General features: G+C 36.6%; 1 protein-coding gene across 12 annotated transcripts in view; it reads right to left on the reverse strand.

Annotated features, from left to right (window-relative positions):
- NCKAP5 (NCK associated protein 5) overlaps nucleotides 1-16,279 on the reverse strand; it is a 966,791-nt gene that overhangs the window by 527,773 nt on the left and 422,739 nt on the right. Inside the window, exons 1-2 of one of the 12 annotated variants that reach the window (XM_072788982.1) lie at nucleotides 4,746-4,988; nucleotides 4,108-4,253 (exon numbers count right to left, since the gene is read on the reverse strand). The exons of the other annotated variants lie outside the window; for them this stretch is intronic. Of the exons in view, the coding sequence (XP_072645083.1) occupies nucleotides 4,108-4,184 (77 nt within the window). The 5' untranslated portion in view covers nucleotides 4,185-4,253; nucleotides 4,746-4,988. Of the gene's footprint in view, nucleotides 1-4,107; nucleotides 4,254-4,745; nucleotides 4,989-16,279 lie in introns of those variants that run through there. 12 annotated transcript variants of the gene reach the window in all.

Consider the following 16,279-nt stretch of genomic DNA (forward strand, 5'->3'; position numbering starts at 1 on the left):
AAGTAACAGCCAGGGGTTTTCCATAGCATAGGCAGGACCAGACCAGTACCATCTAAGTTCCACTAAGCAAAGCATCCCAATTTTGACCTATTTTATATTGTAAATTTCTGAATCCTTTTTCCTTTGAAAGAGAATTTCAAGGCCAAAAGAACAAAAAAGAATACTTTCTTGAGGTTTGGTACTTTCTAGTTCCCAAATCTTTCATATCATTGGTATTCCATGAGTTTGCAGGATTTTTGCTTTTAGTAGGAATTATATTTTATTTTTGTATGAATGAGTTATCATTCTTTACAAAATTAAGGAAGTGAAAGAGTTGTTGGATGGGAAAAGCATCTATGATGAAATTCTCAGCATTTCTAGATATTCCCATTTCTAGAAATGGGAATATCTCACTCATCAAATCATCAACTTAGTCAAAGTATTAAAAATAAATGGGTCTGCCTTTTTAATGGTCATCTCATTTGTCCTTGGGTTCAGCAGTTCCTTGGCAAACCATATCTTCAAACCCCCAAGGTCCCAATATATGTGTGAAACCAAATGGGACCAGCATCTTTTTCATGCAAATTCAGGGTTCTTAAAAACAGCTTTGTTCAAAAAATAAAGAAAGAATCCTTGACTTGCATGCTACCCAAGGCAAATTAAACACAGTCACATACACACACACTCTTGCTCCTATTTGAGGACCTTAGCTCATCTGCTGGAAACAGACAACTGTGCTTTTGCAATGCATTACTGTTTTGTTTTGTGTTTGTAGCAAAGCCAGTAGCTCATTATGAAGCGGGCATTGACTTTATGATTGCAAAACAAATGCCCAGGGATATCTTATTGAGAGCTGTGGATCCTTATTTACAGAATAGGGATAAAGGAAGGATATAAAGAATACACACACAATGAAACAAAAGAGACCACAAACACTTCTCTTTCAGTTAAATGCAAAAAGAATTCTTCCCTCCAAGAGGGATGAAACAGAACTACTTTTCCTATTCAATTTTTTTACCCAAAAGGTGAATGAGTCCTAGGTTTCTGAAGTCTGTCAGCATAGTCCCAGATAATTTCAACTAAAGATAATAAACAGCAACAACAAAAATATTTATGTGAACTGTGGATCCTCACAATACCACTGACACAAATGCAGTTTAAGCCCATGGGAAGATCGTCCTCAATGAAGACAACAGGATGTTGGCATTTATAAAGTCCAGAAAGACCTGCAAGGTTTGCATGGTCAGAAAAACAATCAGCAGCTTGAAGAGGATGAATATATTCAGTCTGTGATGTGTGGAGACCACAAACTTAAGGGCACTGCAGAGCCATCTGTTGCATGAGTGTCAAAGACAGGGCTGTCTGGAGACAAATCAATGTTCTATTGCAACTCCAAGGCAGCCCAGCACATACCTGAATGGGTGAGAATGAAACCAGTGAGCAGCTCCGCTCTCCACCAGGCAGATGGGACCCCCACCCCCACGATGCCCTGGAGGAAGAACAGCACCAGCACACAGTGTAAGTGTGAAGAATTATGTCTACTCATTGTGAGTCTCCTTGCCCCAAACCACTCTATACAAATAGTGCTTTAGGCACACCAAGGAAGCCGCCAGTATAGTAGGTACTGTGTTTTGATGAAACTGCCAAGTCATTTGTGCCATCTCTACTTGACTTTCCTAGAAAAATAAAGAATAACCAGAAATAAAACAAATATAACAAAAATAGCTACAAAAATAAAGGAAAGGCCTGCTCATATATGTATTTTAAAAAAATCTTGGGCATCTTATAAACCCAAAGATACTGTGGTATTGATGAATCCTATAGTACCCCCAAAATACCCTAACTTCATGTTAGTTTTGGTTCTTAGGTTAAGTTATTATATTCCAAAGAATTTCAAATTATTAAATACATAGTTACATATGATATAATATATACATCAATCTCTTCCAATTAATTCAGAATATTTTTGCCAAATGACCATGTAATCCAATGATGATGAAAATTCTGACTCATTCAGCAGTGTGAATTCACTCTCTGCCTGGCGCTGTTCTAGACCCCAGGAAATATGGATAGACTCTCCTACTTTTAGAGAGCTCAGGGTCTAATAGAGAGCACACCTAAGCAAATCAGTGTCCTAAGGTGGAATAAGCACAACAGAAGAGTACTGCATTCAAAGCTGGATTTTAACATTGAAGTTAGGTGATAATATTATCAGAAGATTGAAATTGAACTCCTTTAAATGGGAAGGTACATTCTATTTCTAAGATAAAATCGTTTTTTAAGTTCATATTTTTCAGCAACAAGTCACATAGGGAAAACAGGGTTTTCCTCATAAATATTTTAACTATGAAGAATCTCTCATATGTTTGACTGCTACTCCCTAAATTCTTCAAGTCTTTTTAATGCAATAGTATTATACTTTACTGCACATTTGGGTCATAGTTTTATCCAGGTCACCTCTTTCAGAGACAATGTGACTGACTTATTTTGCCTCTTCTGTTTCAATACATTGTATCATCATATCTCTATTTTTAAAAGATAATAGTTAGTATAAATAACGTTTAGTAATTAGTATGTCAAGCACTACCCTAAATACTTTACATGAAATATTTCAACCTCAAACAATGCCATGACATGTTCATTATCATCTCTGTGATACACAGCAATGATTCTCAAAATTTTTGGATTTGGAACCTCTTTACACTTTTGAAAACAATCACTGAGGGCTCCAAAGAGCTTTTGTTTCTGTGGGTTCTATCAACATTTACCATATTCCAAATTAAACCAAGACTTCAAAAATACATATTAATATATTTGAAATAATAGTAACTCCATCACAGGTTAGTGTAAGCAACATATAATTATGAAGATAACTATAGATTCCAGAACAAAAATTAAGAAGAAGAGTGGCACTGTTTTATACTTTGGCAAATGTCTTTAATATCTGGCTAACAAAAATTATGTGGGTTTTCCTTTCTCCTTCTACATTCAGAATTTTGCAATGTCACATGTTGAGTAGCTTCTGGCAAACCAGTATATGCCCATGACCAAGGAGAGTGAAAAACATAACATAGTCTTCCTATAAAATTAGTTTTGACTTATAGATTCCCTGAAAATATCATAGGGCCCTTGGAGTCCTGTGGTCCAGAGATGGAACACTGTTGATGTACCTTCCGAGGGGAATAAGGCTCAAATGGGCTGAAAAACATGCCCAACAAGCCATTGCTCTTAAATTTAAATATCATCATGCATGCTTCCCAAATGTGCAAAATAGCAGTCAATACATATTTAGTTAAAATCTCAATTGTTAGAACTTGTACTTCTGATCTACCAGCACCTGTTACCATCACCTCTACTGCTAAGAAAGTAGCCACAAGTAATGAATGAAATTATTGAGAATGAAATTTCTAAGCATTTTAATGCCAATCAATGTGAAAACCACTGGTAGAATTTTTCTGGGATACACTGAATTTCAAGTACCTCCATTTCTGGCATAGTAGAACAAAAATACTAAACAAACTCCCAATATAAACCTGTGCTCAGGCATAGATTTTGTTTCAATTAATACCCCTCCACACACCCTGAGCATTTTTCCCTACAAGGATATCACCAAATGGCTACAAGGAATTAGATAGATGACTACTGTCATTTGTACCTTGGGGCAGAGAGTCACACTTAAAATCTTGGGGAAAGGTTTCAATTAATCACAGCCTTCCCCATTTCTGAGTGGGCCCTAAGAATAAGAGCATGGTGGCGACCTAGTGTGTCTATAAGGAGAGCAGGTCATCTACCCCAGGAGGCCTAGGACCATTCTCTGCACACAGAGGCATCCTGGGGAGTCACCCGCCACAGAAGCATGACAATGCCGAGTGCCAGGTGCGCTTGTGGAGTGGGCAGATGGAGAAAGCAGTGGCAGCAGTCCCTTCATAACAGCTAAATCAATTAGCCTTTCCAAAGCAGATCATTTAATTACTCATCCACTCAGATACTCAGGGTGAGAAAAAATTTGAGAAACTTTTAGACATAGAGCCCAGACGAAACAAACTTCTTCATGCATCCTTTCTAATACATAATGTCTATGTTGGCTCCAAAACTCTAAAACACAAAAATTTACCCCCTATTACTTACTTTAAGGAAACTTCTTTCCATCCACAATGCATACGAGTCAGTAAGTTAAGAGTACATTTTACATTGGTGATCTTCATGTGATTTTGTTCAAGAATAACTAAAAGGGAGCAAGACTCAACATGGCCAACAGGCACACCCCACTGACTCTGGAAGAGAGTAGGAGTTTAATAATGTTGTGCGGGATGATTAAGGAATTCCCTCTCCCTCCTCCAACACATAATAAACAAAAAAGACATTTTAAATAAGTTGGTGTATTGAAATACAGAGATCATTAGTAAAAACAAACCCCAACTTTAGCTATCTGCTTTTCTGAAGGTCTGTCTTACCCACCCCCACCCCATGGTTCTCCTTATAGAGCTTTCTGGACCTTCTGCAATTTTTTTTCTAAACTTCTAGGACCTTAAATGTCGCTCACATAAGTGTTCCTGAAATTTTTCTACCCTGAATGCTCTTCTACTGGCAAAAATGATGTCTCAAATTGCATCTATATTTTAATTTCCTGATTCAGAAATTCATCCATAGAGTCCCTCCTGCTGCCTGTAACAATTGCCTGCTATCTGTTTCTCTCCCCTAATCAGCTCTAATACCCAGAGGACTGGGACTTTATGGTCTTCCTAGTCCATGGCACACACACATACCCTCAATGAATCAGAGCAAAGTTGGCCTCACGACTTAAGGCAAGATCACAGGCTGCCTCCACCCATATTAAGTATCAGAGGTTAGTCCCAGGTCCAGAGCTTAACAAATGTACCAGTAAAACCACTCTCTTCAATCTCTACTATTGGAGTCACACACGAAGCACTTGGTAGATGTTAGATGTACCAACTAATATTGTTAGTAAATGAATATACCAATGAACAAATAAACTTGTCTTTCTGGGTTTTCTCCTTTTTATTTTTACTTGGAACTCTCAGGTCTCACTAGAATAATATATGCTTTCATCACAGCATTGTTGATGCACACAGATTCTACTGACTTATTTCATGCAATACTAAGTAAAAGCAACCTCATTATCTTCTTCTCTTCTCTATCCCAAAGTTCCCCTACATAACGTGTTTCTGAAATACATATTAGAGCAAAACCCACCCCCCAAGTTTAAATATGAATATCTAGTCTTAACTTTTGCAGTAACTTATTTTTTGATCAAAAAGTCAGTTCATGGGCTTGAAAACAGAAGTCCTTGAGATATAGTTTTTATGCATCATTGAAAAGCCACTCAATTTCCTAAACCTAATTTTCACTTCTGAAAAAACCTAGATCTTAGAATGAGGATTCCTTATATTTCCATGTTTTTTAAGAAACTTGGAATTCCCCATATTTTCATGCACTGCCCCCATTTTTCTTACCTTAATATTAAAACTGCACTCTTAAAGGTCAGTATTATGTCTGGCAAATAAGAAAAACTTGGTAAAATAACAGAATTGTATCAATAAAGTTTGATTTTCTTCCATCAATTTTGGTAGCACTCAAAAATGATGGGCTATATGTAGTTTACTATAGAAGGGGAATTCTTAGGGAAAACAAAACATATGCTAACCATCTCTTAGGGAGCCTTCCATACCTGTCAGTGTGTACAATAGCCCTTATGTGACAATTAATTTCATTTCCGTGGCTTTCAGTTATCAATGGCCCTGAAATTATATTCTGTCTCTGTTTTTCATGAAGGTCCCAAGACAGTATCTGCAACTAGATTTAAGCCATCTATTAAGACTCAGAAGAATAAGGCTTGTAGGTTCCTAAGAGAAGAGGTTGAAAGGGATAATGCAGGAAGCACTGGTGGACTATGATACAGTCAAGTTTACACTTAAAACTTCCTTCCCTCATTTATGGAATGAGTTACACAGACAAGACAAATTCTGCTCAACAAAAGCATGGCTTTTAAGATAGACTGACAATGCCATCAATTCATTACCCAAATATTATGCCATCTGCTATGTTGGAGGCACTCTGTCAGGCTCTATGGAAGAAACAATGATGAGGAGGCTGAATTGCTGTAGTCAAAGAGCATTCTGTGTCTACATCCAGTGCTATAGGTTGAACTGTCCCCCAAAACTTCTATATAGAAGTCCTAACTCCCAGTATGCAGAACGTGACCTTATTTGGAAGTGGTCAAGTTATCGTAGGTCATTAGAGTGGGTCCTAATCCAGTATGACTGGAGTCCTTAAAGGGACAGATTTGAAGATAGACACACAGGAAGAACACTATAAGTGATGGATGCACAGATTAGGATGATGTGTCTACAAGCCAAGGGATGCCAAAGATTGCCAGCAAGCTACCAGAAGCTAGGAGAGAGGCCTGGAACAGATTCTCCCTCACAGCCCTGAGAAGGAAGCAACCCTGTCAACACCTTGATCATAGACTTCTAGGCTTTAGAACTGTGAGATGGTAAATTTCTGTTGTTTAACCCATCCACTGTGTGGTATTTTGCTGAGGCAGCCTTAGCAAAAAATAAAAGCTATCAACTATATATGTTTGAACACAGTACATCTCTACAAATACACAAATATACAAATAATCTGGTAAAATATAATGGTGCTCCAAGCAAAGTGTAATATATTTTCAGCAGAAGGACTGTTTACTTCTGATTAGAAAATAATGGAAGTCTTTATAGAGGAAGTGGTAGTCACATTTCACACAAGTTAAGAGCCATAAAAAGTCAGAAGCCAAACAGGAATTTATGACTATAGAGCTATAAACTATTGACTGCAAAGCTGTTTTTTTTTATATTTGACACTTCTTCTACATGTCATTTCTCAAGAGAGTTTATGACAACTATATGAAAGATTCAAATGGTACACCTCATATCTAAACTTCCACAGGTATACATTCTCTTAGCCAGAAAAGCATTTTTAGTACTTTCATCTTCATACTCTTTTTACTCACTCTGATGTCCAGTATAAGATAAGGTGCTATCTTGGTGCTCTATTATAAGAATAATGACTTGGAAGGTTTTCTAGACTGGGGATAATTTGCAAATACACTAACTCACTCTCTGGCTGCCATCTCCATTACATGGATATACTCTAGTTACTTGCAGGTGACTGGGAATTAGGTAACATTTGGTCCTGGAACTGGTCTGTCTAGAGACAGAACCATAACCAGGCCCTCATTAGCTCAAGTCTCTACCAAACTGAACCATTATCAAGCCTTAAAAGAAATATAAATTGTCTGATATTTAGAAATCATTCAACTTAATAACCTTCCCCCAAAGCATTCAGTATTTTCTGATGCTTTGATCATTTGCCAAATCATTTTTATGAGCCCATAATCTATCAGAACCAGCCTCACCTACTTTCCTTCAGAATTCTTTTCACTATTGAGCTTTATAACCTGATTGGATTCTTCTTTTCTAATCTTTTCACATAGACTGTATGTATTTGATTTCTCCTGCAAGTAACAAAAACAAACTCCAGCCAGAATAAGAAAGATAAGGCATTTTATTGAGACCATGATACTTTAGGAGGAACTGAACCACCAAACCCTATGAAGGGCAATAACCAAGGTACCTCCAGGGGTCTCTGCAATGAGAATTCATAGACCCTCTCATTAGAAGTTCCCATGATGCCCTGGCCTAGCTCTGAGGACTCCTGGTTTCCATTTCCCATCACTTTCACAATTTAAACTCCCTGGAATAAGGTCCTGATTGGCATAGTTTGAATGAGGCACACACTCTGGCTTGGTGAGCTTTGGGTCTGGGGTTAGGGTCATATAGCACTATCTTAGGCATGCTCCTCCCTATTATAGACTGGCAACTGATCTCAGGGAAGTAAACAATTATTAGTGTATACCACATAGGTTAGTCATGTGCACTTCACATGTGTTGTCTTTTCTTTGGAAAATGCGTCCTGTATAATCCTAATTAATTGTTACTTGAATCTATAGCAAAAATAAACAACCAGATATCTTATATTTTTAATTTAGTAATTTTTTACATTCATTCCAACTGGACTAAATCCATTTGAGGTTTTCTGTTAAAATACCTATCTGGAATTAAGCCTATATCTCTTTCTTCAGACTGTCTCGATATGTCCACTATCACTGTGGCTTAAAAATTTACATTGAGTTTACTTCTCATTTCTATCTTCTAGAATATACAACTAGCCTTTAGTCTATATATTGCTTTTTGATTGTCTTCCTGTCTCCATTGTCATCATGACTCAGTTTATATTGAGCACATTCACAGAAATGTTATCAACTATCTATCATGTACACGTTCCCACAACTCGTATAATATCAGAACCAGAGAGTATGCTCTGGAGACACAAACAAATCAGGAAACACCTTCCTGTTCTATTTCCTATGCTTCACACCATTACCAGCAAAACTGTTCAAATTACCAACAATATGATTTTAAAAGACCCAGGCACTTTTAAGGGATGTCATTTTAGAAAATCTAGAGAATAAGAGAGTAACTAACTCATATCTCCCCATATTCTTTGTAAATAGACAATCTAATTGTGGCGAAATACGTACAGTATTCAATCAGTATCTGAGCTGATCAGTAGCAAAAATCAACAAAAAAAGTGAAATATGGGAACCTTTAGAGGGAAAAGGAAGACAGAGAATAGGATAACAAAGTCTAATGTCTAAGAGATAAGAAATGAAAGGGAACCAATCTGTGAAATAATTTCAGATACACTGCACCATGTAAGACTCTAATGGAGAAGAAGAATATCCTTAGATTCAAGATCATCTAGGATATTCTCAACAGAGATAAAAGTGTTTTAGAAAACAGGAAAGCAATCATTATACCAACAGCAATGATATTTTCGAAGAATAATAATAGCACAAGTACTGGGCAGAAAATTCTGTCAAATAGGTTATCTTAAACTTTCTGTTTATATGTAAATAAGCCTAAGGAAGCACTTATAATTATCATCTGTTTTAATGACACAGTAAGAGAAAAATAATTAAAACAAGGGAGGGGAAAGCAAGTGGTTAAGTGGTTCAAAGAGACAAGAATAAGCCACTTTCTGAAGGAGGGCAGACACCCACTGCCCCTGAAGGCAGATGGGGTTTAACGTGGGGAGTAGTATTCTTTGAACCATTTTGATTACTTTTAAGATAGAGAGGAAGAAGAGTAATGAGGACAATAATACTTGCATAGTGATTATACTCCAAGCACTTTATAGTTCATTATTAACTCACTTAATCTTCACCCTCACCACAGGGTAGGCACTATTATTATCCCTGTTCTACATATGAAGAAAATAAGGCACAGAGAGATTGGGTATCTTCCCCAAGATCTCAAAGCTAGTAATTATGTCAGGATTTGGACACAGGCACTCTTGGTTCCAAACTCCCCATTCTTAACCTTAATCCTATGCTGTCCATGTGATTCTATGTGGACTTAGACTTTTTACATTATATGCGGTGTTTAGAAATACGGTCATTAAAAATATCTTACAAATTTCATAAGAAGCTCTCAAAATTTATTTTTTTAAGATAATCTTTGTGGGGTTTTTTTTGTTTGTTTAGAAGCAGGCTCCATGTACCGGGAGCCGGACGTGGGATTTGATCCCGGGTCTCCAGGATCACGCCCTGGGCCAAAGGCAGGCGCTAAACCGCTGCGCCACCCAGGGATCCCTCAAAATTTATTTTAATTCCCCTCAGCAGATAGGGAACTAAAGAGACAGAATAGAGTTGTGGCTAATAGAACAGACTCCAGACCCAGGCTACATAGGTTCTGAATCCCTGATCTTCCACTTACCCACTCACTGACCTAGCTGCAGTTACCTGGCCTTTCCATTACAGCACATTATTATCTACAAGCATGCACCTGCCCCTTTTCTGTAGCAACACCTGACTCCCCTACTCCACTGATATCAAGCTTAGCCTAGGACTCGCTTTGGCCAATGAAATGTGAGTGAGAAAACAGTAACTTCTGGGCAGGTACTGAGCAAGAGCCAGGACAAGGTGTGCCATGTTCTCTTCTCTCATGATCAGCAATGGCCTGGGTTCTGGGATGAGGTTGCCTTGGGGCAGAGCCACAGGTCCAGCTCAGACGTTTAGCAGAGTAAGAAATATGAAATTATTATTATAACTCACTAGGATTCAAAGGTTGCTTGTTACTAAGGCATAACTGCCTGTCTTGACTCGTACACTCTCTGTGTCTCAATGTCCTAGCTGTTTCTAGGGTTGTTGCAGGAATTAAATGACTTATGAAACATGTAAAACAGTGGCTGGCACATAAGCACCATAAAAGTGTTAATCCTTACAGTTATTTATACCTATAAATGGCAGGAGACAAGTATTAGTGAGCCAGATACTCACCTGAAAAGAATACAAGCAGAGAAAAGACTGCCAAAGGAAACATCCCTAATAATAATCAAACCAAATGCTTTTCTGGTTCACAAATCCTTTCAACGAAGTTCTCACATCATACTGGCTACCCTTTGGGCTTTATGCAAACTTCTTCTCTTCGATGCTCCCTCATCAACTCAGTAATCCCATTTAATTTGCGGACGATTTTGGGCTTAAAAATTGCTGACCCAGTCTCCAGACACTTTTTCTTCTACAAAATTCACTTTACATTGTCCATGAAGATATTCCTCCTCCATTTTCCTCAGCTATCTTTCTGAAAACAGAGTTGAACACTAGTTTTCTCATCTCTGGAACACAATTTTAGTGAGATAATAACTGTTGCCTCTGTTTCTAAGGGGTGAAGGATTATGTAACTTTGACAAGTTTCTCTGTTTCATGAGTTTGGATTGGCTTTCTTTTGCTAATGTGCATATTTTTATGGTAAAATTCTTACCAATTAATGTTTCACACAAGTTGCTTTCAGGGGACACCCTCACTGACCACTCCAGGTGTTGTAATAGGCAGATGCTGAGACCTCTTATACTCAGGAGGAACACAGTTTGAGTCTCCCTCTAATCCATTCTAGAAATGAGACTACTAAAGTGGGGGCCCAAAGAGATATTTTATTACATTAACCTCATTTTAAAGATGGGAAAAATGGAGACTCAAAGAGGTTGAACATGTCATTGAGAAAAATAAGTCAGTTGAAGAGCAAAACCTAGATAGAACAGAAGCCAAGCTAGTGCTATTTCCAGGACTGATTGTGTTCAAAAGAAAAACAATGGGAAACATGACTATATCTGGATACAATGAAAACATGTTAAATACCCAGTCAAACTCATTCACTCCATGTGACTATTTTAACTGGGTCTTAATCTGATCTATTCACACAAAGCGTCAAAGTTACTGAGAAAGACACAATAACAGTCTCATTTTACTAAGCTCATATGTAAAGCAGGTTGGTAAGACTGAGTCAGTATCATGGATAAACTAAACAGAGATATTAAAACAGAGACCAGGTTATTCATTATATCAAAATGCTTTATTTGGCAGTTACTTACTATATAAATAACTCACCAGCTGTTTTATCCGAAACACTAGTGATTAAAATGGCTATCCTATCCAACCAAAAAATCTGAAATAAGCATAGCAAGATCTTCAGAAAGTAAATACTGAAGGCAACTGTAGCTGCTTTTGACTGTTATTGGAGGCAAATAAAACCCAAAGTTATTTCTAGCACTCATCACTTTAATGATTTCTAAATTTGCTTCTCTAAAAGAAATGTAATAGAGATTAATAAATTTTACATGAAAACAAATAGGATGTATAAATTGCTCCCTTCACTTTCATTCTAGCCATTTTTTTCCAAACCCAGAAGACATTCCCTAAAGGTTTGTGTGTTTTTTTGGCAAAACCATCTCTCATATAACTAACTAAATAAAGAAAAGATGTACTTTTTTAGTGGGTAATGATAAAGCTGAGATTTGTAGCTAAAAACATTCTTGATCACAAAAGCTTTTTTTCTCTTTTTCTTTTTCCACTCCACTCTCTGGCTAAGTTCTCATGTCTAAAAGACAAAAGAGAAAGCAAAACAAAGAAAAAAGGATTCTGTAGGCACCCATATACAAGAAAGTTACAATAGTTGAAAGTCACAATAAAAACAGATTGTCATAGATGGGAATTCCATTAAAGCAGGACAATATATCTGCTTTGGAGAAGGGCTCCATCCATTAAAAAAAAATACTGATAGACAAAGTCCAGAGCTGAAACACATTTGGAGGATCAAAGGCAAAATAACCAGCAATGCCCTAGTTAGCTCAAAAGAAGAGTAAACCAAGCAAGAGACTCTCTTGCGAAAGGCGAATGTCTTTAGTACAATACAATAAGACTGCTGTATGTGACACCTTGATAAATTAAAGAAACAGAAACACTGTCACAAAAAAGAAAAGGGAGAAAGGAAGGAAATTCAGAAACAGTGCTCACAAAAGATGGATAAGAAAGTTTTAAGAGAATGTGTGCATTGATTAAAAGGCAAGCAAGGAAAACAAGATAGCTGCTCTATCTAGCTAACCCCCCACTGCACATGCCTATTGTATTGTTTCCTTTGGCACTGACTACAAGAGAGCTTCATCCTATGTCTAATAATGCTATTATTTATAAAATAAAAGAAAAACATCCTGATAAGAAATATACTTCAATAGGAAAAAACCTCCTATATAATCGGACTGTACAGATGAGAAAGAAATGCTTTTTCAAAGTAATAACAATTACAAAGCAACCAGTGAACAAGATAAGCACTTGCAGAAGGAGGCAGACATAATCTATTCAATCAACCAGCTTTTCTGTTATGTGAATCCAAGAACGGATCACTGTTGCTCACTGGGAGAACCTGCAATGCTGTAAAAATCAGCACTGTCAGTATATGGTTGGGAGAGGAAAATGTTCAAGAAGAAACTTTAGAAAGAAACAGTGGAAAGGCTGGGAATACAACTCCTTGCAATTCTTCATTCAACATTATATTCATTGATCTATTCCATATAAGTCAATGTGGAAGACACAGGATTTTGAAAAGCACACACATACACAATAGCACCTACCCTCCAAAAGCTATGACTTGAAATAACTGCTTTGGGTCCATGATCTTACCAATGCCTATTTCTTGCAAGTATAAACAAAATGTTCAACTGCGTATGTGAAGTTATTTTCATATTTCGGTCAACATCCTTGTATTAGTATTATTTTGCTGATATAGCACATTATATTGCAATAAAAATCAAAATAGAGTAAATATTTTTACAAATCCAATTTTATAAACAATCTGTTGAATGTGGATGTTTCCTATTTTATAATTTTACATATACAATATATACAAAGAACTATATTTAAGTATCAACAATTTTATATACGAAGTGCAATCTGATCAGTTATTTCAAAGACTATGTTGATAATCTGCTAGAAGTGGGAAAAAATAAAAAAAAAAACACAATACAATTAGCTAATACTTATTGAGCCATTCTTATGTGCACCTATTGTTCTATATGACCCTACATGTATTATCTTCCTGAACCCTCACAAATCTCTCCTTTTTACAGATTAGTAATCAGACCTTCTAAATGAACAACCTATACTTTAAACCACTGCACTACACATCTTCTAGTCACATACCTACAGAGCAGATTTCTGTGGTTCTTAATTAGTTGTTGGCCATGAATGAATTTTACTCTGCTTTTGAAACATAATCAAACCCAGAATGATTCCGGCAAAGATTCTCCAAAAAGGTCCGTGGCAAGAAGGGCCACACAAGACTAGGACCTTTGAGCAGACCCACTCCCCAAGGTATGTAACATTCATCATGAGGACTCAAAGTAGGAAATTTACGCATCAGTTCAGAGAAGCACATTCTCACAGGCTATGGGTAAAAGTCCAGAATGACATGAAAGGCGGGGTCCTATGAAGGGATTTCAGGGCTAGCAGTGAACTGAAGGTATAAGGTTCAAGGCTAGAGCTCCAATTTCTGCAAGGTATGAAGGCAAACAGCTAAGACTCTTAGACAAATTAAAGAATGTGGAAGGATTTCAAGGCATTCACACAGGATGAGGCAAATCAGCAACAAGAATGATTTGAACACACACCTAGGTGCTAACTTTACTTCTAAAAAAAGAACATAGTCTTTAAATTAAAAGTATTAGTTCACTATTACTCTGTTCAAACTATGACGCTATTAGTCTTCTGGACTCTGATAGGTCTGTTTTGAAAAATGGCAGGTCTAGATTTCTAAAGCACTGATACTCCATGAAGAATGGACTAGCTTTAGGAACATTAATTCTGGTACTGACCATGGGGTATTCTTTAGCACACTGCTCATATTGCTGTTAGGAACAAAATCTAAGATAGCTTGTAGTTTTGTTGACTTATCTTCTCCTTTGACTCTCAGCTCTTGGCTGTGAGCTTAACTCTATGGATTCATTCTAATTTCAGAGAGAGAGAGAGAGAGAGAGGTAAGAGAAGGATTGAGATCAAATTTTACTTTTAAAATGTCTAAAATTTTAAAGATTGGCTTTGCTTTTTAGAAGAATTGAATATATTAAGGGAAGAAATAAAGAGACAAACACATTTAGGTAAAGTATGCAATTCATTACTAAGTAAACAATTATGTGAATATAGACATATATCTAGAGAGACCACGTCTTACTCACTTTCATGCTCAGGGCATATTAGGCCTCAGTGGATGCTTACTGCACTAAAATTACTTAACATCTGAGTCCCAGAGTCTTTATCTTCAAACTTGGGTAATTATGTATTCATTCCTCATTATTTACACATTACACATCTGCAAATTTGCCTACTCAATAAAATTTATTTGCAACCCCAAAATCAATATTTGTAGCCTTTCACCATCATTTGCAGAAATGAACAGACTAACAAAAAATCTGAGTCACCAACCTGCACGTTCCCAGGTGAGGTTGAGCAAGGTGACACACTGCATCTTTTGTAACTATAAAGTGTCCTTTCCACTATTTATTGCCATATTTTTTGCATTTATTTTTTTTGTTGGTGATGTTGCTTTTATGAAATGGACCCCAAATGTAGTGATGAAATGCTATTTATTGTTCCTAAGCACAAATAGACTGTGATGTGTTTTACAGATAAAATACATGTGATGGATTAGCTTCATTCCAGTATAAGTTACAGGGCAGCTGATCTTGAGTTCAATGTTAATTAATCAACAATATATCTTTTATAAGGGTCTTTAAACAGAAACACATAAAGAACACATATGAAGTTATATACTGATTTATTGATAAAAATGTTATGACCAGAGGCTCACAAGCACCTGTGAATTTCTCCTATGGGCAGTGCTTCAACATTTACTAATTCAGTGTTTGTGGCAACTTAAAAAACATTACTATGAATGAGGAGATTAAATGATACTTGCTTCAATAGTTGTTTTTAGGTCTGGGAAAATGGTAGGTTAATAATACAGTAAAGTGACCAGCACTCAAGGAATTTTACCTACTGAAAAGCAAAACCATCATCATCTTAGGTGTCTGCAAACAATACAATTGAAAATAGCAAATTCAGATTCACTATATTTCATTGAAGAGGATATAAAAATGAAATTTTATTTTATTGTATCACTGAAGTCTATACGTTAGGAATGGGAAATACGAAGATATTTATAAGTCAAAAGGCATCTGAGGTCTAGGTCAGGATAATGTCAGAAAATATGCTATCAAAAAAAAAAAAAGAAAATATGCTCTCAACTCTAATTATAAAATCACAGTCACATACATAAATTCTTCAAATAAATCCATTTAAAATGGCAAATTCAAACATAAGCATATCAGTGACAAGTCTACTGCTTATACAAGTTCCAATTATGAAGTTGTTCTGATAGTAACAAACATAGGGTTTGAATATAAAGCACACATAAGAGCGGAAACTTGATACCAAGGAATATTCCTATTTGATGAAACTAGAAAATTTACTTCAGAAACATTAGTGTATCACTTAGTAAAAAAAAAAAAAAAAGAATAAAATAAAATTTTAAAAAGTTGAATCTTGATTAATTATGACAAATCATGATATTCTGAAACACTGGTAGGTATGTGTGTGTGTAAAAGTGTAACCAAGAGACTCTTTCACACCAGCCCTGGTGGCTCAGCGGTTTAGCACCACCTTCAGCCCAGGGCCTGATCCTAGAGACCAGGGATCGAGTCCCACGTCAGGCTCCCTGCATGGAGCCTGCTTCTCCCTCTGCCTGTCTCTGCTGCTCGCTCTCTCTGTGTCTCATGAATAAATAAATAAAATCTTTAAAAAAAAGAGAGAGAGAGACTCTTTCTCAGTAGAGATAAGATCACTTTAATC

The sequence above is a fragment of the Canis lupus genome, chromosome 20, assembly GCF_048164855.1.
Source record: "Canis lupus baileyi chromosome 20, mCanLup2.hap1, whole genome shotgun sequence".
Classification (NCBI taxonomy): Eukaryota; Metazoa; Chordata; class Mammalia; order Carnivora; family Canidae; genus Canis; species Canis lupus.